Genomic DNA, 27201 nt, shown 5'->3' with positions numbered 1-27201 from the left:
ATATCTTACAGTGCTCACACTTCTAGTCTCCCATTCATATACAGCCAGGGCGGACCCTGCTTAGCTAAGGGGACAAGTCATGCCTGCTACCACAAGACCAGCTCTCCTCACCACAAGTTCGAACACTGGCTGGTTTGAAGGCGGGAGGGTGTCTGCCTTTAAGGGCGGGGGAGGGTGCACTTATTCCTCCTTCCGCTTTCCCTCCCCCACCAGTGCTCAGTCTCCTCCAATTCCATCAGGGCAGCAGTGTACCTCCCTGCACGACATGCGCAGGCACGTCAAATACTTCCGGTTATATCCAGTAAAGGGGGCAATGGGGCGGCAGGGAGGTACGCTGCTGCCCCGATGGACTTTGAGGAAACCACCACTGGTGGGGGAGGGAAAGCGGAGCGAGGAGTGCATGCACCCTCCCCTGCCCTTAAAGGCAGACACCCTCCCGCCTTTGAACGGGGCCCACCCGGTTCCGTACACAGCCCTAAACCAGAAAAGCTGGGGAGCATGCAATGTAACCAATGGGACTATTTAGTTAACCCTCAGGAGGAGGGTTAAAAAGGAGCTCACTGTTACTAAGCAATATTGATATACTGCTTTTCAACCAACAACAAAAGTTCTCAAAGCGATTTGCATTGTAAAAGAAATAGAAGACGGTTTTCTGCCCCAAATGGGCTCCCAGTCTAGTAAGAAACACAGGACAGACGTCAGCTGCAGCCACTGGAAAGGATTCATTCTGTTCCCCCACCCCCACCCCCGGCTAAATACGAGGGAAGCATCACTTGATGAAAAGGTGCTGCTTTGCCATATTACCAGGGACCGTCCTGTCCTGGGCCCTTCTCCAAATAAAGTACATGCTCTGCCACTGTGCTATGGCTGTTTATACTTCCCCAAAACATGGCGAAACAAAACAAAAGTAAGGAAGCAGAAGCAGATTTAAGAGGTAAATGTATAGGATTTGACTATTTCAGAATTGGTAGGCAATTTACCAATGACTGAGTAATCCCCAAAGTAATTCTCACAGTTGAGTAAGTTCAGTTACTTCCCCCAAATAATGTAACCAGATCAAAGGAACATAGAAAGGTGCCATATACTGAGTCAGACCATTGGTCTATCTAGCTCAGTATAGTCTTCACAGACTGGCAGCAGCTTCTCCAAGGTTGCAGGCAGGAATCCCTCTCTCAGCCCTATCTTGGAGATTCCAGGGAGGGAAGTTGGAACCTTCTGCTCTTCCCAGAGTGGCTCCATCCCCTGAGGGGAATATCTTACAGTGCTCACACTTCTAGTTTCCCATTCAAAGGCAACCAGGGCAGACACTGCTTAGCAAAGGGGGCAATTCATACTTGCTACCACAAGACCAGCTCTCCTCCCTAAGATGAGAAGAACATGCAAATCACATTAGTTATGCAAATCACATTAGAAGAACATGCAAATCACATTAGTTATTAGTTATACACATGCAAATCACATTAGTTATACAGGAGGACCTCATTAACCGTGGGTCCAGCACTTAGTTTCACGTATCCACAGTCGGGTAATAGATACCCAACCTTGGTATATGCTAATTTAAAAGGGCAAAAAAGAGGTTACATCTGCATATCTGTAGACAGCCAGAAATGACCACGGAGATCATTTCTGGTCAACATTTTGTACATTGGAACCATTTTATGGCTCATTTTCAAGGAATAACAGCACCAAAAACGCAATTTTCAGCCACCTGTTTACTCATGGGTGGCATCCATGGACAAGTAAAGGACAGCGGACCACAGCAGAATTTTTTTTTTCTGCCAGCACACGTGCGTCACAGTGATGGGCGCATGTGCGGAACTTACTTCCACTTTTAGCAGGCAACAAGGGGGCAGGGGTGGCAGGGAGGAATGCTGCCGCCCCGAAGATTTCCCTAAAAACTGGAGCACCAGAGGGGGAAAAGTGGCAGGAGGGGTAAGCACAACCCACCCGCCCTTAAAGCAACACACACCCCTGGCATCGGACCGCGCCTCCACGGCCCATGCACATCCCTAGTTCAGATTATCTCTGGGTAGTCCATAAGCTGGTAACAAGTAGGGAAAATGTTGGGGCACGAAAGTGTGTGCTCCTGGCGGGCATGATGTCTGAACCCACACAACTCTAGTTCCCACACTGCATTACCAATGTTCACCCAACGTTCTCTACCCAGCCTCAGACGTTGGGCTTCAGACATTGGGCTAAAGCTGCACAAAGCATACTGAGCAAGTGATAATGCAAGGCAGCAACCAGACTCAAGCAGGATGAGACGTAGCACCCGCCAGGAGTGCACACTCTCGTGTCCTGATCTTTTCACAACTTGTTACCAGATAACAGACCGGGCAGCAGTTGCCTGAACCTCCCCTATCAGTTGCCCATCTGGAACCAATTATTCTCTATACCAAGTCACAGAAGACTTGATGTCCTCAAACATTCTTGGCCCTTCCACCACTGAAGGGCTGATTTTACTGACCCAACCCCCCACCCCACCCCGCACCAATTCAGTGGCAGGGCATATGCTTCACATGCAGAAAGGTATTGGCTCAAATTTCACCATCACCACAAGGATCTCAGGCAGTGGAATGTGAAAAACCGACAAAAGGAAGAAGTTTTTCACACAACGCATAGTTAACCCGTGGAATTCTCTGCCACAATTTGTGGTGACAACCAACAGCCTGGATGGTTTTAAGAAGGGTTTAGCCAAATTCATGGAGGACAGCTCTATCAGTGGCTACTAGTCTGGTGGCTATAGACCACCTCCAGCCTCAGAGTCAAGATGCCTCTAAATACCACAGTTGCAGGAGAGCAACAGCAGGAGAGGGGGCATGGCTTCATCTCTTGCCTGTGGGCTTCTGAGCGGCATCTGGCTGGTTTGAAACAGGATGCTGGACCTCATCCAACAGGGCTGTTCTGATGTTCTTATGCCCCAGACTTTGGGGAGCCACTGCCTTGCTAACTTGGCAAAGAGGCACCTTTTAACGTGATGATTATCTTTATTTAGCAGGGGGAGAGTAACTGGCCCTATCCACCCCCAGCACTGTACCTCCAGTGACTGTTGCTGGTGTCTATCTTATGTTTCTTTTTAGATTGTGAGTCCTTTGGGGACTGGCTTCCATCTTATTTATTTGTTATTTATCTGAGTAAATCGCCCTGAGCCATTTTTGGAAGGGCGGTATAGAAATCGAATAAATAATAATAATATGACTAAATGAATTAATTTTAAAAGACATGATGAATAATGATGATTGTAATGGTTTGTTTTTTCTCTACTGCTTGCTTATCTTTAAACATAGTTATACATAAATTTTAAACAGAGAAGATGCATGGATGTTGACCTGTGTCCAGTGTTTCTTGTAACAGGGATTCCCAGATGTTGTTGACTACAGTTCCCATAATCTCCAGCCAGAGGCCATTGCAGCTGGGGATTCTGGAAGTTGTAGTCAACAAAATCTGGGAATCCCTGTTAAAGGGAAGACTGTGGTCCCCTTTTTTAATCTTTCAGGCACCAATTAAAATCTGTTTTATTTACAAAAGCCTTTAGTGGGTTTTAACTGAGACTGTTTGTTGATTGTCACCTATTCAGAGCTCCGGTATTTCATTTTTAAAAAATCTGTATTTTAATGTGGCTGTCTTCTTCGAGTTTGTTATTGTTTAAAAAGTTTTTAAACAAAGGCTGAGTTCGGATGCACATGATAACCATAGTTATAGCTGGCCAAGGTTAAAACTGCAGTATGCCCAAATGCACAACCGGGCCAAAAGCTAACCCTGGTTTGCCTCGCCAAACTCCAATTGGAACCTTTGACTATCTCCAAGTTTAGCTGTCGACAACTGAGGTTTTGCCACAGAAGCGTTATGCCCGGATGCTGACTCAGCTATAACTGTCATTTTATGCCTATTCCAATCTCCAATCAGAGAGGTGGCAAGGAAGGGCTCCTCTCTCCTTTAACTGGAGTTTGGCTGGCCATGGTTTGGTGAATGTCTGCGGTGTGATTTGGAGTTAAAAACTGAAACCTCAGCCATGCTTAACTCCAGTTAACTTGTAAGTCTGAACTGGGCCAAAGTATTTAAAAATGTCAGAACACTTGCCTCCTTGAACTTTTGATTTGATAGAAAAACAGCGTGAAAAAATATTTTGAATGATGTGTCTGAGGTGCTTTGAATACTAACTTATTTTTTTATCATGGCTGTAGTTGCTGAAGTGGTGACGTGAATATATAAAGCCACCTTATACTGACCCAGGCCTTTGGTTTATCTAGTACAGTCCTTATCTGGACTAGGCCTTCGGCTTCTCTGTTCCAGCTGGCATAGATAGATAGATAGATATAGATATAGATATAGATATACACACACAAAATATATATATATAAAAACAGAATTAAATGAACAATTATAATATAAAACCAATTAAAATTAACTGAAAGCCTGAGAAAACAAGGGTCTTTAAAAACAAAACAAGACACAACAGCCAGAGAAGGAGAAACTCTGATTTTTACAGGGAGAATTTCATTTCTGTACCAACCTCATACAGGACCACTATGCACGCAAAACCTCTCAACTGGCACTTCCATTAAATAAATCTACAGTATTTGCTCATTATTAATTATTAGCAACACTAAATAAAAATCCTTACAACTGCTCTGTGAAGTAGATTGGCATTACTATAGACAGCTAAGGCTGCAGGAAAGCAGTTTGCCCAAGCCCACCTCCCAGGTCAGATTTGAACAAAGGACCTTCTATCTTGCGCACTTGCACTTTGGCAGTTAAAATTTACCACTCATCTTCTGATGGCAAGAAGGAGCAATTCACACATGCATTCATGGCACCCACTGCACAGTTGAGCGTGTGTACTGCTCCTCTGAAGAACATCAGCCGTGAGCAGACGCAAGACAGAAACAGGGTCAGAGAAGTGGGAATTATCCGGAAGCCATCAAGGGCTGCAGCAGGGCCAACCTGCTCATCACGGATTCCCTGTGATGGCAACAACAGCCTCGATGACAGCAACACTATCCTCTTGGCGAACAGAGTCATTTGTCTGTCTCTTTCCCATTCCATCCATAGGCGGGAACCTTTTCCCAGGAGCCCCTGGGGGGAAAGCAATCATTTGTGGATGAGGAGAGTGCCAGTAAGCAGAGGTGACAGAGCTCCATCACTTTCTCCTCAAAACGCAAATCTCCAACAATGAGGGAAGACCTCTAAAAGGCTTGAGAGACCACCCACATGGGTGGGGGAATGGCATTCTGCTGAGGGGGGCCCCTCAAACCAGGAGCCAGCCTTCATGAGAGGAGACAGGAAATCTGATCTCAGCAGTGACTGTTTCACATGTGTCAGTCACGGCTTGATGTTTCAGCGATTGAAAGAGGGACATTCACCCTCACTGGTGCACCCCAAGTTACTCACTAGTAGGGGTGTGCACGGAACTGCACAGCTGCGGTCCAGCACTGTGGAGGGGGTTCCTTTAAGGGCGGGGAGGACTTGTCTCCCTCCAGCACTCGTATTTACTGTAGAAATTGGGGCGGCAGGATACCTCTCTGCCGCCCCTTCTTGCTGCTCAATGCAAAAGGCTCCAACAAGCCTTCTGCGCACGTGCACACCGCACGCGAGCTTCACGTCTCCCGGAGGCCCGGTCTACCCGGCCTCGGCCCCTGCCAGCGGGTAGACCGGGCCTCCGGCGTCGGGGAGACGTGACGCTCGCGCGCAGCGTGCGCAGAAGGCTTTGAGTCTTTTGCATTGAGCAGCAAGAAGGGGCGGTAGGGAGGTATCCTGCCGCCCCAATTTCTACAGTAAATACGAGCGCTGGAGGAGGCAAAGCGGCAGGAGGGGTAAGTAAACCCTCCCCGCCCTTAAAGGAACCCCCTCCACCCGGACCGGACAGGTCCGAACCGGTCCGGACGGTCCGGAGGCCTTTACAATGGCCTCCGGACCGGTCCGGACCCATGCCTACTCACTAGTATTGTTCAGGAGTTACTCAAAAGCAGTGTTTCCCAACTTTGGTTTTTTGCTTGCAACACACTTTTAAAAAGAAAAACAAAAAGATTGAGGCATACTCCCCCTAACACACTTTTTTGACCCCAAAACACGCACTTCTTTGTTTATTTGTTTTGCAGGGGCAAAGCTTCTATGCAGTTTTTATTTGTGTGTTGGTTTGTTATGTGGAGGGAGGGACAGATTCCTCCTGATGCACTATGGGACAACTCACTTTCAAAAATGGATAATTTAAATTCCCCACTTTTCTATCTATCAAGTAAACTATCTACCTACCTACTTTTGGACCCAGCTTACCAAGAACCAGCATAGTGAGCCATGCTGACCAGAGTTCCGTGGCACACTGTTTTGGGAAAAGCTGCTCTAAAGGACTACCTAGTTTTGATAGGGCTTCTGTCAAATAAGTAATTTAGTCAGGATGCCAGCCACTATTGTTTTTCTCATTAGCCACTGATCTGCATACAATACAATACTAATCTATACAATACTAAGAGTACCTCCTTCAGAAACACCTTTGTGAGAAGTACACCAACAGTGTTTGGGTCTGGCTGATGACATTTTGGCAACCAAGGAAAATCCAAAAGGCAGTCTTTTTCTCACTAATTAACACAGACCCTATCAGATGGGTTGATATTATCTTGTAGTATTGTCCTGGGGGTCATCTTAAGTGGCGCAGCGGGGAAATGCTTGATTAACAAGCAGAAGATTGCCAGTTCGAATCCCCGCTGGTACTATATCGGGCAGCAGCAATATAGAAAGATGCTGAAAAGGCATCATCTCATACTGCGCGGGGGGAGGCAATGGTAAACCCCTCCTGTATTCTATCAAAAGAAAACCACGGGGCTCTGTGGGCGCCAGGAGTCGAAATCCACTTGACAGCACACTTTACCTTTACTTTATTATCCGGGGGGTGGGGGAGGCCAAAACAGCGGCTTGCCTTAAAACCACCTAACAATGAATTTGTAGCCAAGACAAGATTTGAACGAGGGACTTGCCAGCACACACCTTATCTAGAGCATTTTGAAAATGTGTCACAGCACTAGAGAACAGCTGGAGTGTAATATTTCAGGTTACTGAAAAGATGTTCTGTATGGATTATTCCTTCACAACATAATTAATTTTTTTAAGCCCGGGGCATCAGTGACCTGGGATTTTTCCAACCCTGTTTAAGAGAAGAGAGATGCGAGACAAAATAAATTACATATTTCAGTGACCCAATTTAATTTTCACACCAGGTAGGCTTGTTGCCTACCTAACTAGGGCAAGCACCCAAGGGGCAAACTGTACCTACCCTACGTGTAGCAGAGACCGGCAGAAAAGGGGTGGTGACTGACACCACCCATAAATACGCTGGCACAAATGCCAGGTTCATGGGCCTGTCTATACCGGCAATTTGGCAGCCTAATTTTGTCACTTTCTGTGTAGAAACTGACACACAAGAAAAATATGGATTCAGTTTGTCTATATTCTTTAGTGTCAGGAACTACGTCTGGCAAGAATGGGATCCCAACAGGAATGTGCACAGTACATGGTCCAAATAATACATAGCACATCGGAATCTGCCTTATCATGAAACAGATCACTGGTTCCATCTTACTCAGTACAGGAAAACTTCAAGATTTGCGAGGGTTCCGTTCCGCTCTCCAACCGGAACCCACTCTACAAACAGAACCTGCAAATATCGATCCATTGGGGCAATGGGGATTGGGGGATTAGGTTCCCGGATACGGCAGCGATACCTTTTAAAATCGCTGCTGTGCAGTGGTGATGGTGGCTGAGGTGGCCACAGTGGTGGGGGAGGCAGCAGTGGGGACTCCTCCTACCTCCCCACCTGCCTCCCAAATGACCACACGGGCCGGTCTGCAGCCTATTTCAGGCCTCTCTGAGCTAACAGGTACCACCACTGCCTCCACCGCCACCCCCGATCCACGGACATGCAAGTTCCACGGTGGGGGGGTCCACGTATGCCGAGGGCAGGTGCTTATTCCCCAACCACAGATATGTGAAACCCCGAGTCTTGAACCGACGGATGATGAGGTTTGCCTGTACTGTATTATCTACATTGCTGGCAACAGCTCTCCAAGGTTTCAGAAGGGGGTCTTTCCCAGCCCTACCTGGAGATGGCGGGGATTCAATCTGAGAACTTCGGCACTCAAAAGCCAGTGCTCTACCACTGAGCTACAATCCCATTTGCAAACACTCGGTGGGAAAGATGCAAGATACATTTTAAAACAGTAGATTATTGTTATCCATTATTCATGGAGGAGAGATTTATCAGTAGTCATAAAAACAAGCCCCAGGCACATGATACAGCCAGCTTGCTGAAGCTAAGCAGGTCTGGGTCTGGTCAGTGGCTGGAAGGGAGATTGCCTGGGAAGCACATGAATGACACCTTCAGCTTCCTGATGGAAGAAAGGCCACATATAAAAAATGGATCCTCCATGTTCAGAGGTAACATGACTCTGAACACTGGATGGTTGATGCTGCCTAGGAACCCCAAATGCTGTTTGAGTTTTGTGATGGAAAAACACAGGATAAAAATGGATAAAAGGATAAAAAACAGATTCTCCATGTTCAGAGGCATTATACCACTGGATGCTGGATGCATTGCAAGCAATGTGGGTAACTATCTTCATCAGGCCCCGCTCGTGCATTTCCCAGAGTCACTGCTGAAGAGAGACAAAAATACTAAGCTGCACGAGCTCTTGAGAGCGACCCAATAAGGCAATTCTTGTGGTGTTCTTATTCAATTTCAAATGAATAGTGAATCAGAGACAATATATTTGCCACTTCAACTGAATTAATTGATATGATCTTTCAGTTGACACACGGCAGCATTTATGAGCAGAACACCACGATCAAAGGGTCATAATGGAACTTGAGAGCGCTACTCGATTTTGCCCCAGCACAGAATTTGCCTTTTTCACAGCTGTTGCCCACTGGACTGCCCTTTCATCGAGCTATTCACCACAGTCCCAAGTCACCACTAGCTCAGATTCCATGGGGCAAAAAAATATTTTTCACAACGTGCATTACGCACTTCATCATGACTGTGTGAGGATCTGAGTCTGGGTCTCTCCAGGCCTAGTCTACTACGACACGACCCTCGCTCAAATGTGTCTGGACTGCATATCAGACTTGCCTGAGGAAATCTCATTGGTTTGTTTTTTTTGCAGGGGGGATGTATCTTAATTCACTGTCCTTGTAAAAAGAACAGGCCACTCCCTACAACCTAACGTAGGTTGCAGGGAGGGGGCTGCTGTTTTTACAAGGAATTAATTTTACAGTGAATTAATACCTAAGACATACATAGTTTCAAAAAGAACTTGTACTTCAGCATAGCAACTATCAGATGCGGTTCTGCCACCCATATTCATTCATTCATTCGATTTTTATACCACTCTTCCTAAATTGGCTTACATTGAGATCAAACACACAACAATTAAAATCAAATACCATTTAAAAGCAGATTACAATTAGAACTAGATATCATTAAAGGCCTGATGCTTTTGGACTTTGGTGCTGGAGAAGACTTTTGAGGATACCATGGACAGTCAGGAAAACAAACAAATGGATCATAGAGCAAATCAATTTTCAGGATTTTCACTCGAGGCACAAACTATCATGCTTCAGACACATTATGCGGAAACCCAGCTTCCTTGAGAAGTCCATAATGCTGGGGAAAGCTGAAGGAAAGAGAAGAAGAGGACAGCCAGCAGCAAGGTGGATGGACACGATTACGGCAGCAATGAATGCACCACTGAGAGACCTTAAAGGCCAAGCTGAAGACAGATCATCCTGGAGAGAATCTATCTATGTGGTCGCTAAGAGTCGCCACCGACTTGACGGCACTTAATCAACCATTAAAAGCCAGGCTAAAAATATTATCTTTAACGCTCTCCTGTATTATGAACCTGGGGCTTCTCCTGAAGGCCTCCAAGGAAGACAATCCTCTCATATCCACAGGGAGCATACGTTATATCTGCCATATGAGTTCATAAGCTGTTCTTTGGCACAGATAATTTTATTTTTTATATTGGTTTTTGCTGACATCAGGCAAACACAATGGTGCCAACCTCAGTGATCCAGTTAATTTACAGTGCAATCTGCAACCTAACATCAAAATTCCTACGAGAATGCAGAAGGCGATTTAAAAATGCCTACAAAAAATTCCCTAGAATTAAAAACAGGATAGAGATCTATTAAGAGACTAATGGTGACCAGGTAGCCCAGTATTTACCTACACACATAACAGCAGAACTAGAGGGCTTTAGGTGAATTGGTCATACAACAAGTTTAAAATAAAATAAACCACAACTACCACACAACAAAACAACTGCTCTGGGGAACTAACTACCACAAGATGGGGTGGTAAACAACATAAATAGGACAATGTGGTAGTTCTTGATACCACAAGAGCTGGTCTTGTAGTAGCAAGCATGACTTGTCCCCTTAGCTAAGCAGGGTCTGCCCTGGTTGCATATGAATGCGAGACTAGAAGTGTGAGCATTGTGAGATATTCCCCTCAGGGGATGAAGCCACTCTGGGAAGAGCAGAAGGTTTCAAGTTCCCTCCCTGGCTTCTCCAAGATAGGGCTGAGAGAGATTCCTGCCTGCAACCTTGGAGCAGCCACTGCCAGACTGTGAAGACAATACTGAGCTAGACAGACCAATGGTATGACTTAATATATGGCAGCTTCCTATGTTCCTAATGTTTGCTCTGCATACTGCCACATGCATACCTGTAAAAGATCAGCCACAGCTGGGAATGTGAGGAAGCTCTCTCTACCTCATGGTACACACCACATACAATTATTCCTCAGGAACCAGCTAATCAGTTTCACACAGCGGCACAGTTTAGAAAACCCTGGTTTCCCACTAAGTGAATGAGCCACTGCAAGCCACAGGCTCCCCACTTCCCTCTTCTCCTCTATGCACAAGAGGAGGGAAAGGAAAGCTTTTCCTTTTGGATTGAAGAAAACCACAGTTCTAAGTTATGTAGGAATTCTAAGAGCATGGTTTAAACTAAATCAAGGGTTCCTGGGTTCATATGCAATACAGAAGCTGAATGCTTGCAGGAGATCAATTCATTTTCGGGCCGAAAGCCTTCCTCATGCCCATTCCTATTTGTTGCCACTGCTAGATTGGAATATTGTAAGAACTGCTCTTCTTCGCAAGAACCTGCTGAACCACCACCAGAGGCCCTGCTCTTTCTCTACAAGGAACAGGGCCTTTTTTGTTGTGGCGCTCAGATTTTGGAATTCCCTCCCAAGGGAGGCCTGCTTAACTTCATCTCTGGTTCCTTTTGGCAAACAATAAAATCATTCTTATTTCAGTGTACTTGCAAGATGCATTGAACCAGGGCTTCGTAAATCCCAGCACCAGGGAGCCATGGCACCTAGAAATTTAACCATGGTTCCCAAACTAGGATAGTCAGAAACAGAGTTATTTAATAAAATATTTATTTGTCCCAGGCAACCCTGTTTCTGTTCAAAAAATGTTACTTGTAATGGGGATAAAGAGAAGGCCATTTAACCTTCATCTTCCATGATGTCTATCACTAAGGCTGGACATTTTGTCAAGTGGCTCCTAAGGTTTTGGGCGAACTCCTGGATCCAAAGAAAGTTTGTCAATCCCTGCATTAATCAGATCCATTCTTCTGCTGCTCGCTAAAATAGTTGCCAGTTTTATTGTTAACACTATTTTATGTTTAGTTTGTACTGTGTTTTTAATGGTGGTAAGCGGCTTTGGTCATTTTTGTTTTTAGTTTTTCAGTGGCAAGCAGGTTAACAAGAGCTTGCAAATAAATATTCTTCACTATTGTTATCCATCATCAGTTTGCTGGCCATAAAGCCCAAGCCTACTTTCCGACATTTTGTGGAAAGGAGCCATTTTACGAAAAAGAGTAAGACCCGTGTTCCCAGGGATGGAACAGCGTGCAATTGTCCAAGAGCGGAAAGATAATGGACAAGGCTCTAATAACACAGCATAACAGAGAGAGAAAGGTTCTCATAATATTGGGGGAACTGGCTCCCATGACACTAGAAAATTGCTTTAACAACATACTTATTATGTTCTCATGACATTCTAACTAACTGGAACTAAACTAAACTGCAGTTTCCAGAAGGGTTTCATTATGCCTTTCTTAAATTGGGTAACAGCCACTGCTGGGCAATAACCCAAGGGGATTAAAGAGAGTTAGACTAGAAGAATTTCATAGTTGCCCAGTGCTTTGAAAATGCAGTTGAAGTCAATAATATCTGCAGAGAGTTTCTACACCTAGGAAGTGAGGAAGACTCATCAACTGCATTACATATTACTGTAAACTCTCAGTAAATGAGCTTTATTAGTCTAGCAGCATGGACTTTGCCTGTGGTTTATATTTATATTTTATTTTTTACGTTTTTATATCCCGCTCTTCCTCCAAGGAGCCCAGAGCGGTGTACTACATACTCAAGTTTCTCCTCACAACAACCCTGTGAAGTAGGTTAGGATGAGAGAGAGAAGTGACTGGCCCAGGGTCACCCAGCAAGTATTTGGCTGAATGGGGATTTGAACTCGGGTCTCCTCGGTCCTAGTCCAGCACTCTAACCGCTACACCATGTTGGCTTACCATGCTCCTTCTCTTACACCTGCTTCTGACCCAACCCCCCACCCCACCCCGCACCATGACGGGCCCATTCTAGTGGTGGCACCTTAGCTCTATTCAGACATTATGTTGTAAACATGTACAGATGTCTATACACTTGTACATGTTCTTGTATGAATGACAATACCTGTGTTCATTTTAACAGTGAATCTGGGGATAGGCCCCTCAAATGCATGGTAAATTAGATAGGTAGCATACTGCTGTACTTGTGTTCAGCGTAACATGTGAATAACCGTGTCTGCATACAGATTTGTACTTGTGTAATTATACACTCATTGTACAAGTGTTCAACATAATGTCTGAAAAAGGGCTTTTGTCTCTTCAATACAATCCCTACAGGAGCTCACCCGACAGTGGAGTGCCTTTTAAACATTGTTCTTTGTCCTTGTCCAGATCTTTTAAATACTTTTAAACTGGTTTTTATTCCACTTTATTTTTATTCTACCATTGCTGTTTTACTATAGTCCTATACCAATATTATGTTCAATGCACTACATTGTGCAGTGTACACACATATAGATCTGAATACACATAAGCCCTGTTCAGATGTGGGGAAAACAAAGCAATGTTGTGCTTGTGTACAACATTACGGAGCGCACCCGGGCATCTTGCTGAGAAAGCTCACACTTCCCATGCTCTTCACGATTACGAGGTGTATGTGTGTGTCTGAAGAGGCAAACACCATAAGCATGATGCCGGGCATTTCTGTAATTGGCAGGCTAGGATGCTCCACTTATACAATGTTTTAATGTAAGCTGCCCTGAGATATTTATAACCTTAAAAGGAGATATATAAATTGAATACTACATTTAAATAATATTAAAAGATTAACATAATATGCAGGAGGAGGGGAGATTGTGAGGGGCTGGTTTCTCTTTAAGGGATAAGCCCTAGTCTCTGTGTGTGCTATTTGCCAGGGCTAGCAAACTCCTGTGGCATCCAGTTTTTGTTTGTCCCTGCCTGGAGGGGGGATGGAATCAGCTAGAGCTGTGGGAGGCCCTACATTCCTTTGAGCCACATCCTCTGTCTCAGTTTGAAGCCTACCCTCTACATAAGAGGTGAAGGCCTGAGAGCATAGCAAACAGAGATTAAAAAACAGGGCATCCCTTCCTCCTATAAGTACTGATCCCTCCCTCATATTCCTGAGAAAGGCTGTTTGAACAGTTAAATCGCCGACCAATACAGCTGAAACCTATCCTTCTAATAAACTATCTCTAAATACTGTAAACAGAAAACAAAACCAGTTATTAAGACAGAAAGTCAGCAGGGGAGGGGGCACTTTCCAGGGTATTGCACAGAGTGTCACATGTATGACTATTTGCTTCATGGGCAGAAGTCATGGGTGTGTGCTCGGTGCAAGGAGCTCCTGGATCTCAGAGAACAAATTTGTTCCCTCAAGACCAAGGCGGCGAATCTGGAGAAGCTCAGAGAGACATGTGGACAAGACCTTCAGGGATGTGGTAGAGGCATCCCACTCCAGGGCTGATAGCTCCTCTGCTGTCAGGGAGAATGATCGGAAGGAAGAGGGAAATGCTCTTTAGAAGAGACCTCTTCTATGGAAGATGAGCCCATATCTTCTCACACAGGGGATACTCCTCTGGGGGGTGGGGGCCTCCTTGTAGTCGGTGATTCGATCATTAGAGGTATAGAGAGGTGGGTTTGTGACCCGCGTGTTGACCGCACGGTGACTTGCCTGCCTGGTGCGAAGGTTGCGGACATCACGCAGCATCTAGATAAGCTCTTAGGCAGTGCTGGGGAGGAGACAGCTGTCGTGGTGCATGTCGGCACCAACAATGTGGGGAAATGTAGTCGAGAGGTCCTGGAAGCCAAATTTAGGCTGATAGGTTGCGTATTGAAGTCCAGGACCCCCAAGGTAGCATTCTCAGAAATGCTACCTGTTCCATGCACAAGTACAGTGAGACAGACAGAGCTGAGGGGTTTCAATGCATGGATGAGACTTTGGTGCCGGGAGGAGGGTTTAGATTTGTTAGGCAATGGAATACATTTTGGGGCAAGCAAGGCCTGTACAAAAGGGACAGGGCTGCACTTGAACCAAGATGGAATCAGACTGCTGGTGCTTGAAATCAAAAAGGTTGCAGAGCAGCTTTTAAAATGACACCTGGGGAATAGCCGACAGGAGCTGGACAGTATCCAGTTCAGCAAATGCCATCCTTTAGAGTGTAAGGGTGCAAAGATTCAGGTAATACAGAAGGGGACAGAGCAGAACCACATAAAGAGCAGACAGAAGGCTGTGCCAGCTGGTCAAAGAGTCCAAAGAAAGACAGCAGACACCAGGGAAGAGATTCAGCGTATAGGTGCTTATATGCCAATGCCAGAAGCCTCCGAACCAAGATGGGTGAGCTGGAGTGCTTGGCTGCTAACACAGAAATAGATATAGTGGGCATAAAAGAAACATGGTGGAACAGTGAGAACCAGTGGGACACTGTTATCCCTGGGTATAAACTCTATAGAAAGGATAGGGAGAAGCGCCTTGGAGGTGGAGTAGCACTATATATTAAAGAAGGGATACAATCTAACAAGGTAGAAAACCTAGGTGGACCAGAGTCCTCCACAGAAACACTGTGGGTGACAAAACAAGGCCTGAAAGGGAACGTGCTACTGGGGACATGCTATCGCCCTCTGGATCAAAACGCTGACAGTGACTGGGAGTTGCAGGAGGAAATCACAGAGGCATCAAGGAGAGGCAGGGCAGTAATAATGGGTGACTTCAATTACCCACTCAGACTGGGTAAATTCACAGTCAGGTAATGACAAAGAGGTCATATTTCTGGATACGCTGAATGACTGTGCCCTAGGACAGTTGGTCTTGGAACCAACCAGAGAGAAGGCGACCTTGGACTTAATCCTGAGTGGCACCCAGGACCTGGTGCATAATGTCAGTATCATCAACCCTTTAGGGAACATTGACCGTAGTGTGATCAAATTCAGCATACATGCAGAGAGAGAATCACCAAGAAAATCTAACACAGATACTTTGAATTTCAGAAGACGAAACGTCTCCAAAATGAGGACTCTGGTGAAAAGAAAGCTGAAAGGGAAAATCAGGAGAGTCATTTTGCTCCAGAGTGCATGGAGTTTACTCAAAACCACAATACTAGAAGCCCAGTTAGACTGTATACCCAAAAGGAGAAAAGGTACCACTAAGCCCAGGAGGATGCCAGAATGGCTAACAGGAAACGTCAAGGAAGCCATAAAAGGAAAGAAGACTTCCTTCCAAAATTGGAAGGCCTGTCCAAATGAAGAGAACAGAAAGGAACACAAACCCTGGGAAAAGAAATGCAAGGTGACAATAAGGGAGGCGAAACGAGAGTTTGAGGAACATTTAGCTAAAAGCATCAAAGGGGAATAACAAAAACTTCTTTAAATACATCAGATGCAGGAAACCTGCTAGGGAGGCAGTTGGACCATTAGACAATGAGGGAGTGAAAGGGATTATTAAGGAAGATATGGAGATTGCAGAGAAGCTAAATGAGTTATTTGCCTCTGTCTTCATGGCAGAGGATACTGAGCATATTATTATTATTTATTCATTTGATTTCTATAATGCCTTTCCAAAAATGGCTCGGGGTGGTTTACACAGAGAAATAATAAATAAATAAGATGGATCCCTGTCCCCAAAGGGCTCACAATCTAAAAGAAACATAAGATAGACACCAGCAACAGTTACTGGAGGTACTGTGCTGGGGGTGAATAGGGCCAGTTACTCTCCCCATGCTAAATAAAGAGAATCACCATGTTAAAAGGGGCCTCTTTGCCAAGTTAGCAGGGATTAACAGCATATACCTGTTCCTAAACCAGGCGTTTTGGGTGATGGAGGCTAAAGAACTGAATCAGATAGAAGAAATGATGTTCTAAACTGTCTGAAAAAACTGAAAACTAGGAAATCGCCAGGGCTGGATGGCATCCATCCAAGAGTCCTGAAGGGATCCAGAGGCAATCTGGGAAATTACAGCCCTGTTAGTTTAACGTCCATTCCAGGCAAATTGATGGAAAGCATCCTCAAAGATAAAATTGTAAAGCACACAGAACAACAGGCCCTGCTGGGAAAGAACCAGCATGGCTTCTGCAAAGGGAAATCTTGACTCACAAACCTTTTGGAGTTCTCTGAGAGTGTCAACAAGTGTGTGGATCAAGGTGATCCAGTTGACATAGTATACCTGGACATCCAAAAAGCTTTTGACAGAGTTCCTCATCAAAGACTCCTGAGGAAACTTAGTGGTCATGGGATAAGGGGACAGGTACATGTGTGGATTGCTAACTGGTTGAAGAACAGGAAACAGAGCATAGGGATAAATGGAGAGTTTTCACAATGGAGGGAAGTAAGAAGTGGGGTCCCCCAGGGATCTGTATTGGGACCGGTGCTTTTTAATTTATTCATCAATGATCTAGAAGTAGGAGTAAGTAGTGAGGTGGCCAGGTTTGCAGATGATACCAAACTCTTTCAGGTAGTGAAATCCAAAACAGATTGTGAGGAGCTCCAAAAGGATCTCTCCAAATTGGGGGAGTGGGTGACAAAATGGCAAATGCAGTTCAATGTTGGCAAGTGTAAAGTGATGCCCATTGGGATGAAAATCACCAACTTCAAGTATATGCTGATGGGATGTGAGCTGTCGGTGACTGACCAGGAGAGGGATCTTGGGGTCGTGGTGGACAGCTCATTGAAAGTGTTGACTCAATATGCGGCAGCTGTGAAAAAGTCCAATTCCATGCTAGGGATCATTAGGAAGGGGATTGGAAAAAACCAAATTGCTAATATTATAATGCCATTATACAAAACTATTGTGTGGCCACACCTGGCATACTGCATACAATTCTAGTCACCACATCTAAAAAAGGACATTGTAGAACTGGAGAAGTTGCAGAAGAGGGCAATCAAGATGATCAGGGGCCTAGAGCACCTTCCTTATCAGGCAAGGCTACAACACCTGGGGCTATTTAGTTTACAAAAAAAGATGACTGCGGGGAAACAGAATAGAGGTCTATAAAATCATGCATGCTGTGCAAGAAGTGGATAGAGAGAAATTCTTCTCCCTCTCACATAACTCTAGAACCAGGGGTCATCTCTTGAAATTGATTGCTGGGAAATTTAGGACCAACAAATGGAGGTACTTTTTCACATAACGTATAATCAACTTGTGGAATTCTTTGACACAAGATGTGGTGACAGCCAACAATCTGGATGGCTTTAAGAGGGGTTTGGATAACTTCATGGAGGAGAGGTCTATCATCGGCTACTAGTCAGAGGGCTGTGGGCCACCTCCAGCCTCAAAGGCAGGATGTCTCTGAGTACCAGTTGCAGGGGAGTAACAGCATGAGAGAGGGCATGCCCTCAACTCCAGCCTGTAGACTTCCAGCGGCATCTGGTGGGCCACTGTGTGAAACAGGATGCTGGACTAGATGGGCCTTCTTGGGCTTGATCTAGGGTTAGGGAGACTTGATGTGTGAGCACTGCAAGATGAAGCCGCTCTGGGAAGAGCAGAAGGTTTCAAGTTCCCTCCCTGGCTTCTCCAAGACAGGACAAGATTTTATTTTTTTTATAAATATAGGACAAGATTTTTTTTTTTTTTTTTTATTATTTTATTTAACAAACTACCAAAGCATACAGTACATATGGCGACGGGCAGCGGGCGGGGGGAGAGAGAGGCGGCGGCGGCCAGGATGGAGTAAAAACGGTGGCGGTGGGGCCCTTCTTGGCTGCCCGCTGCGGCTCTGTGTGGGGGGAGGAACGGGAGGGGAGGAGGGCTGGAGAGCAAGGCCGGAGGGAAGGGGAAGAGAGGAGAGACCGGGGCAGGAGGAAGAGGGAGGGGGAAACAGCCAGCCCCAAAGCACTGCACAGATGCTCTGTGCGGATAGGGCTTAGAGAGATTCCTGCCTGCAACCTTGGCAAAGCCGCTGCTAATCTGTGAAGACAATACTGAGCTAGATAGACCAATGGTCTGACTCAGTATATGGCAGTTTCCTATGTTCCTATGAGTGCCAGACAGATTAGGACTAGATCTGGAATCAACATTCCAATGCTTCAGCCTTAGAGAGCAGCACACTGGGACCCCAAATGCCATAGCTCTGGCTGCCTATGAACACAATGTAGGCTAGAGTCAGTCATAAAGGCAGAGGCCTTAGCCAATTCATTAAGCCCTTGGCGCATTTAAGGGTTATCTGGAGGGACCAAGGCCGCTTACTCCTTGATTCAGAGTATAGAGACCCCAGCAAAGATGTGCAGCAGCAACAGCTTGTCAGCGGCGAGAGCTAGCGCACTTGACGGCAGCAACCACGGGTTGGTGGGGAGCAGCTGTTGTTGAAGTAGTAGCTCTTTGCCGGCCAGGAGCTTTAGGAGAGGCTCGGGAAGCCCCGCGGGAGGGAGCAAAGCTCGAGGCTGGGCTCCCTCAACCCCTTCTAAGGGCACAACAGGAATCTGAGAAGCTGGAGTCAGGCAGCAGCGTGGTGGTCCCCTGCTCGATAGCTGGCAAGCGGCATGGAGGTGGTTCCTCACAGACTACCTGCAGCAGCAGTCTTTCACTTAGTCGAACGCTGGAGGAAGCCAAGGGATTTTCACATTTTTGGCTGGACCCACCTGCCTGTTTGGGATCCTCCAAATGCTTGGATTTCTTATGTGCCTTTTTTGCAGCCTTTTTGGAGGCCTCCACAGCATTGCTGTGGGCAACTGGGTGGTGGTGAGTGTCGTGCTCCCCGAAAGGTGAGGCAGAGCAGGAAGGTCTTTCCTCGAGCGGTTCCTTTTCTCAGGGCCTCCTTCTGGCCTCCAAACATGTTCCCTCAGAAAGAGAGCCCTCAAGAGGGGCTCCAGCACGAGAACACTGCATAATGGGCAACAATGCGAAACGAAAGAAGAAAGTAAAAGCAAGCCAATTAGCCAAATGTTAAATACAAGAGACAACTATGGAAGCATCTGACTTGCACCAGGAATCAAAAGAATTAAGGACATAGTAAAGACACAGAGTACTTTTAATACCAAGAACAATTATGAGATTACTTGTTGTCCACTAACCAATGATCACTTTTACACCACCAAGACTTTTAGGATATTATGTATTTAAAAGCTTTTGTTGGTATTTTTCAAATATTTATGTGGATTAAGTATTATTTCTTATCATATTATTAATATGCATATACTATATTTCCCTCTTTTTAAACGTATAAACGTATTGTTAACACAGTGGCTATTTTGAGGGTTTATAACTAGCTGGTTCCAGCTGTAGTTATTCCTGATCTTCTACAGTTTTCTATCCTCACAACAACCCTGTGAAGAAGGTTAAACTAAGAGATAAGTGACTGGCCCAGAGTCATATTTAGACTTGTGGGGAGAAGAAAAAACACCTCCCAATATTGAACCAACAACTTCAGACAGAAAGGCACTTGCCATCCTTGACTAGATAGCTTCTTCATTGCTAAGTTTAAAACAACAACAAGAATCAAGGGATACAGTATATACATTTTACCATAGAAGAAGCACATAACCAGCACGAGGGGTTAGAACAGTTGGGCAAATGGCGCAGAAGGACCTACCAAACTCAAAAACAAACTCCACACAATAGCACCTTCATTTTATATGAAACACCTGAGAAGCTCAGAGGCAGTAAAATTCTGTTTTATGCTTCCTCTGGCCCAAAGCAGTTTTTTGTGGGTGGACTGAAAAGGGCCATTCTTAGGAAGCCGACCGCATTGCTTCTTGTCTCCTAAGCAAGAGACTGCAATACTTCAGAGCCCTCTGTTGCACAAAGGAGTCTGGGGGAGCCCAGGGATGGAGAGCCAGAAGAATGCCAGGGAGAGGGCATATAAGAGGGTTCCCCCAGTTCACGTTCCTCACCTTTGCTGGTTAAGAGTGCCAACTGATGGCCAGCATAATCTTAGAACCAGTCCTGGAACAGCACACTCCAGAAATACAGGGGTTGACAGAAGGACATAAAAACAGCCCTTCTGGATCAGGCCCAAGGCCTATTTAGTCCCACATCCCATTTCACACAGTGGCCCACCAGCCACCACAGGCAAGAGATGAGGCCACGCCCTCTCTCCTACTGCTACTCCCCTGCAACTGGTAGCAATTGGTAGACCTGTCCTCCATGAATTTGTCTAAGCCCCGTTTAAAACCATCCAAGCCCGTGGCCATCACCACATCCCATGGCAAAGAATTCAGACTTTAAATTGAACCAGACATTCGACTGAAAGATGTCTAAAGAACTAGACATTAAATTGCTCTGTTGTCCCCTGCATTTTAATACATAAAAATAATAGTTATTCTATATGAAATTGTGGTGGAGAAGTTGGGTAATCTTGCTTGCTTGCCTCCTTTTCAAACTTCTAAAGTGACCCAATGAGCTTTCCCACTGCAGTAGTTATCAGGCGGGGGGGGGCTAAAGTGTATGGGGTTGTTGTTTTAAATGTATCCTGTAATATCATACTATGTATTCTTATGCCTTTAATAAATAAAATTATTTTTAAAGGGGAAAATATATATATATATATACACTCTTAAAATGGTACAAGTGGTACATGTACCTGTGGCATACCTGGTCATTAGCCAGAGAGTGCCTACAGTCACAGGACATACAGCACTTCAGCAATGACCAAATAACTATTTATTGTGCAATTAGGCAATTCCCCTGGAAAGACCTACATTTTCAATTACAGCAGTATTAACTGAAAACAAAGATACATACAGAATAATATACATTGTATATGTTGTAGTTCAGTGCATAGGAAAAAAAGGCAGAATGTGGCACTGGCCGCAGAACTCGGTCTGTATTTAGATCAAAAGATGAATTTCTAGCCCTTTTAGACGCAAATATTTACTTGAAGTGTATGGGTAATGCCTGCTGGAAGATCAGAAGGAGAGATGATCGATCCAATTTCCAGTTGTTGGGAATGAAGACACAGCAGCTGACATCCAGTTAAATTATTCTTGAGTTGTCCTATTGAGTAATTCCCAAGGAGTAATACTGAGTAACTTGGTCATGTCAGCCAATATCCTGTATAGCTTTAAGAACACAAGAACAGCCCTGCTGGATCAGGCCCAAGGCCCATCTAGTCCAGCATCCTGTTTCACACAGTGGCCCTCCAGATGCCTCTGGGAAGCCCACAGGCAAGAGCTGAGGGCATGCCCTCTCTCCTACTGCTACTCCCCTGGAACTAGTACTTAGAAGCATCTTGCCTCTTATGGGTGGCCTATAGCCCTCAGACTTGTAGCCATTGATTGGCCTCTCCTCCATGAATTTATCTAAACGCCTCTTAAAGCCATCCAGGTTGTTGGCTATCACCACATCTTGTGGCAGAGAATTCCATAGGTTGTGTGAAAAGGTACTTCCTTTTGTCAGTCCTAAATTTCTTGGGATGACCCCTGGTTCTAATGTTATGCAAGAGGGAGAAAAATTTCTCTCTATCAATTTTCTGCACACCATACATGATTTTATAAACCTCTATCATGTCTCCCCTCAGTAGTCCTTTTTCTAAACTACTTTCTTCCCATAACTAGCAAAGGTAGAACTAGGTTTAAAAAAAAGTGTAAAGTAAGTGTAAGAAACATGCTCAAAAGATTTGTGTAGATTGCATAATATATACAGGTTGCAAGCAGTGTTCTATGTAAGAAGGATTCCCAGATGTTGACTACAACTCTCATCTCCAGCTAAAGGCCAGTACAGCTGGAGATGACAGGAATTGTGACCAACAACATTCGGGAATCCCTCTTATGGGAAACACTGATCACAGAATTCAGCTTTTTCTTGGCACAGAATTTAGATGGCATAGGTACAGAATCTTATTTTTATGCACAGGAAACAGACAGCAGGATGGGAAAAATGAAGGCCCATTTTGTGGTAAGGAGACCCTTAGGATACTATGCGGTGGGACACTGGAAAACAGAACAGCTGAACCTAAATATATATAGTCTGATTTATTCAATACATTTAAACCAATCTAAGAACTGAAAAGTTAAAAAACCAAAGATCTTACCTATCAGTCACCCCAGTACCATTGCATTCACTGACCAGAACCATGCAAGCTTAATGAATAAACTGGGTAGGATGTAGCCTCTGCATTTTTCTGTAAGAAAAGGGTTGCTAGTTTTCTGGATTGCTTTTCAAGTGAAAGCTGAAAATTCAAGAAATGTGGTACCTAGAATATTGCTGCAGGGCCAGCTCTCGCGTCAGCTACAGCTATAGGAAAATCTCTCCCATCTAGAGTTGTCAAGGATAGGGAAATTCTCTCAGCTGTAACTTATGAGTTTGCCACCAAGTTGGAGAAGAGGCAGCCACCAGCTTCTCCTGACTGTCTCCCTCATTTACTACCTTGACCAGGAGCACTGTGCAAGAGGAAGATAAATGGAATGAAGGCATCACAGGAAGAGCCAATATAGAGTTAGGACTGGACTAAGAGTTGGGGGCAGACTTTCCATGAGGCAAAGTGAGACAGTTGTCTCAGGCAGCAGATTACTGGGGTGCCAGCAAACCTGCAAACAAAATGTCCCCTTGCTTTTTTTTTTTTTTAAGGGCAAAAGTGGGGAAGGGGATGCATGAATGGAAGTGGCATTTAGTGCCCTGCCTCAGGCACAAAGAGGTCTTGAGCCACCACTGACTAAGAGCAAGGAGTTCCCGGTTCAAATCCCTCACTCAGCCATGAAGACACTGGATGACCTTGGGCCAGTCAGTCTCTCTCATCCCAGCAGCCCTGTGAGGAAGTTTAGGTTAAGGGGATGTACACCAACCTTGCTTGGAGGATAGGTGGTATAGAAGTGTTAATATGGAAACAAAGGAACTGGAAAAGTCACTGCTTCCTTGTCTCCAGCGAATCCGGAACAATTTATCATCAGTTCCACAAGAGATTTTTCCAGACCAGAAATTCACTGCTAGAGGCAAAAGGTCCATTCTAGGGTCTCTTTTCTTACGAGGAACATGGAATAACTTACCAACATTCAAAACAGCTGAAGTTTGTTCCTCGTTGCGAGTTCCCAGCTTCTTATTTCTAGTTTCCAGTTCCTTATTGATGGGGCAGCTCAAAAGCCTATTTTGGGGGTGCCATGGCACACAAGTTCAATTCTTATTCAGACCATTCATTCATCTATTTGTTGAATAAGAAACCGGAAACGAGAAATGTGTTTCGCAGCAGGAAGAAGGAACTAACCTCAGAGGAACAGATAGGAAGAAGAATACAAGAAAAGCAAGCACTAAAATGATGAGTCGTTTTAGTGACAACTGCAGCATGTTAATAGCACAGTAGCAAAGTTAACTACTTAGCAGCAACTAATTATAGAGCCGCACACACTTCCAAGTGGGAATGACAAGTCTGTTGGCCCTGTTAAAATTATTTCCCTCAAGAGAGCAAACACATGACATGGAAAACCTTCATATTCTCTGGCCATCGGCTGAAAGCAGCAATCTCTTGCGCTTTGTTTCCCCTTGTAAGCCCACTGTCTCAAAACTACAACCTGGCATCCCAAAAGCTATTAGATTAGTAACCCCACATACAGATTCAGCACTCACTGCAACATCATCATTGGAAGAACCATTTGCTTACTTATAAAGCAGCCCATAACACCTGCTAGAAGGGAGGGAAATTGCCAACTGATCAGAAAAGTCCAGCTTTGTTCTTCTGCCTTTAACAGCAGGTTGATGTGCAGACTTTAGAAAGGCTGTAAGATTATCTCAATGCTGTGAGAAGGTTCACCGACACATCAAGTTGCTGTAAAAGTCACAGTGACCATTGAATCACAAGCAGCTTCAGCAAGGAGAAGGTATCAACAGCACAGTCCAGAGTGTTTTAAATCATTCACTGCTCACTTATTTATCTACTAGATCTTTCACCAGACACCACTTCCCTTGTGAATTAAAATGCAGAATGATAGAAGAAAAAAGCTCAACCTTTCCTCCCATTAACACACCCGGGAAACAATACCGTTTTCCTCCTATAAATCCATCACATAAAACTTAACACAAGGGTGTCAAAGGTTTCCAGATGCAGGTACCTTTAAGAGTTACAAGGGAAATTCTATTGGGAGCAGATTCTTCCATCGCTGAAGCTTTGGCCGGGAGACTGGGGAGTCACCACAACTGGTGAGAAATCTCCCTCTGGGCACCTCTTAAAAGGTCCTCGGACCATCTTGGAATTATTCAGGATCTAGTAACCCCAATACCACACATACTCACAAAATAACCCCAAGAAAACAAAACAAGAAGTGTGCAAGACTCTTCCACGCACTACAAACTCAATAGTCAGCAAACAAAGATAAATATTAAACTTGTTTCATAAGGCTGATAAGCCCACATTCACCATTTATCCCCTCCCCCCCACTCCCCGGCTAAAACTGTGGTGCAATTCGCAATCCGTTCCTTCTAAATCAAATGTTCACGTTGCAAACCGATTACTTCATAAACTTCCCGCCCCCCTTGCAAATTAACTGATTCACGAGAAACGCATTACCCCTCCACCCATCCGGTCTTGCCTGGATCGAGGCACCGGCCACTTCTCTATCCCCATCCACCGGCCGATCTCTCTCTTTCTCTGTGTCCCTTGGTTGTTTATTTCCCCTCTCGTGCAGGCGCGCGCGTCAGATCCGGGAGTGCTCCCTCGCCCCCAGCAACCGCGCAGGCGTCCCTGGCAACCAAAGGCTCTACTCCCACCCTCACCCAGCGCACCCTCCATTCATCAGCACCTCGCAAATGACGCTCCCGAAAAGGAAGAGGCTAGTGCAGATGAGATGCGGCGCGGCCCGATCCAGGATTTTCTTGCTCCCTCTGCTAGAGCATTCCTCCAAGGCCCGTCGGGCAGCTGCCTTTTCAGACATTAGCCTCTACGACGCACCCTTCCGCTTAACAATCGAGGCGCCCTAGCTTCCAGCACCCTCGACCTTGCCATTAGTGCTTAGCTTCAAAAATCACATGCAGGATCTCAAACCTGAATGGGAGTCGCATCCTGTTGCTAAATCCCAGTACTACAGCATGTTGTTTGCTCATCAAGGCTAAAGCAACCGGTTTAATACAGTGTGAGATTTGCATCTCAAGAAACCTGCACAGGATTGCGCTGTAAATCCCAGCCTAGTTTTCACCCATCCCCCCCACCCCGCTATCTGTGCTAGGAGGCATATTAGAAAGTGGTGGCTCATCTTCAGCGAGGGCGTGGGACAATCGTCCCTATTCAACCCCAGCACAGCTCCCTCCAGTGGCTATTGCTGGTATCTATCACGTGTTCTTTTTAGTTAGGTTGGCCTTTGAGGGCAGAGAACTCTGTTCTTTTGTTCTGTGTAAACCACTATAAGAACTGTTTTGTTGTTGAAATAAAAGCGGCATAATCCAGACCTTGACACATTTTCTTTGCATCCAAGAGCTAGACAATGGATACTGGACAAAAACACTGGACTTAGTGACGGACATCACGGACCGGGGGCGGGGAATAGGCTGCTCTTTATCGCCTTTACCAGTTACATATTAAGAACAGGAACAGGTCTGTCTGGGACGAATACGAATAATATTTTTAATAGCGCTAATAATAAATATTGTATTAAATAATGCTGCCTCTGAATATCCCAGTCTAGGTGCCACGATCAAATTTTTAGACGGCATGGCTCCCTGGCATAAAGCCCTGCTATAATTAATTGTTATCACTATTATTAATAATCTTGCACATTTAGTCCGAAGTAAGTTCCACTGGTCCTCCACTGAGATTTACTGCAATCCTATGTATCACTGTACATGCTCAGAGACACTGTATTGTTCACATATTCCAGTAGAATGTAAGGTATTTGTATGTTTTTGTACAGGTATGTTACCAATGAGGCACCAACCCTGCTAGCTTCAGGGTCACTGTTCAAATCGGGGAAGTGGCACAGGGGGAAAGGGATGAAAACAAATTCCCACTTTGCCCCCCTCCCCCCATAAAATTCAGAGGTCCTAAAAATTGCTTTAAGTTACAGTTAAAACATTCAAAGGACCCAGTCAGGGATCTCCTATCTCTCACCTGATTCCCCAACCCCTCCTTTCATCCCTGGGTTTAGAAATACTTTTTGGAGCTGAGTGAGTCCTTCCCCTGTTGGATCCTGGCACAAATCAAGCTGGCCTGCAATCCACTAGAATCCACTTTCCCCAGCAACAATCCTGATTCTCAGTCTTTTCATGAGAATGCAATGTTTATTTTTTGTACAAGAATGTGTCTTTCTAAATGACAAGATCTGGTCTGGGTTTCTGAACCTATTTTCAGTGCAAGAGCAGAGTGGCCTTCTTACTCCCCTCTTCCCCCCACTCTCTCTTTTCCTTTCTGCCCTCTTTGATTTCCTTTTTTGTTTTTTGTTTTTTTTTTAATAAAGGAAGGGAGACAATGGGTGACTGATTCATTATTCATTACTTCCAAGTGCTTATTATGGTTTTTTATGTGTACATATTGTATTGATGAACTTTGGACAATGGAACCAAAAGGGGGGCCCCCTGAAAAATGTAAACATTTATACATACGTCTTTATTCTGTACTTTAAAAACAATTTTTAAAAGAGTTATATCCTTTCCTGGGAGGTGGAACTATGCTGTGAGCAATGGGTTGACTTGGCATGTGGCTCTGTTTGCT

At 45.0% G+C, this 27201-nt stretch overlaps 1 protein-coding gene across 4 annotated transcripts in view; it reads right to left on the bottom strand.

Annotated features, from left to right (window-relative positions):
* The window catches only part of PPT2 (palmitoyl-protein thioesterase 2), a 73123-nt gene extending 47495 nt beyond the window's left edge, over window positions 1-25628 (bottom strand). Inside the window, exon 1 of one of the 4 annotated variants that reach the window (XM_053295607.1) lies at window positions 25301-25628. Coding sequence is in view for 1 of the 4 variants with exons in the window: in XM_053295601.1 (XP_053151576.1) it covers window positions 23992-24010 (19 nt within the window). In the remaining 3 variants the exon portion in view is untranslated. Of the gene's footprint in view, window positions 1-23991; window positions 24041-25068; window positions 25214-25300 lie in introns of those variants that run through there. The other 3 variants (XM_053295603.1, XM_053295602.1, XM_053295601.1) reach the window with 3 other exon arrangements.
* Window positions 25629-27201: the final 1573 nt, after the last annotated feature.

This window comes from Hemicordylus capensis, chromosome 2 (assembly GCF_027244095.1).
Source record: "Hemicordylus capensis ecotype Gifberg chromosome 2, rHemCap1.1.pri, whole genome shotgun sequence".
Taxonomy (NCBI): domain Eukaryota; kingdom Metazoa; phylum Chordata; class Lepidosauria; order Squamata; family Cordylidae; genus Hemicordylus; species Hemicordylus capensis.
Note: the sequence above shows the minus strand (reverse complement) of the source record. Positions and strands in the feature narration are given on the sequence as shown.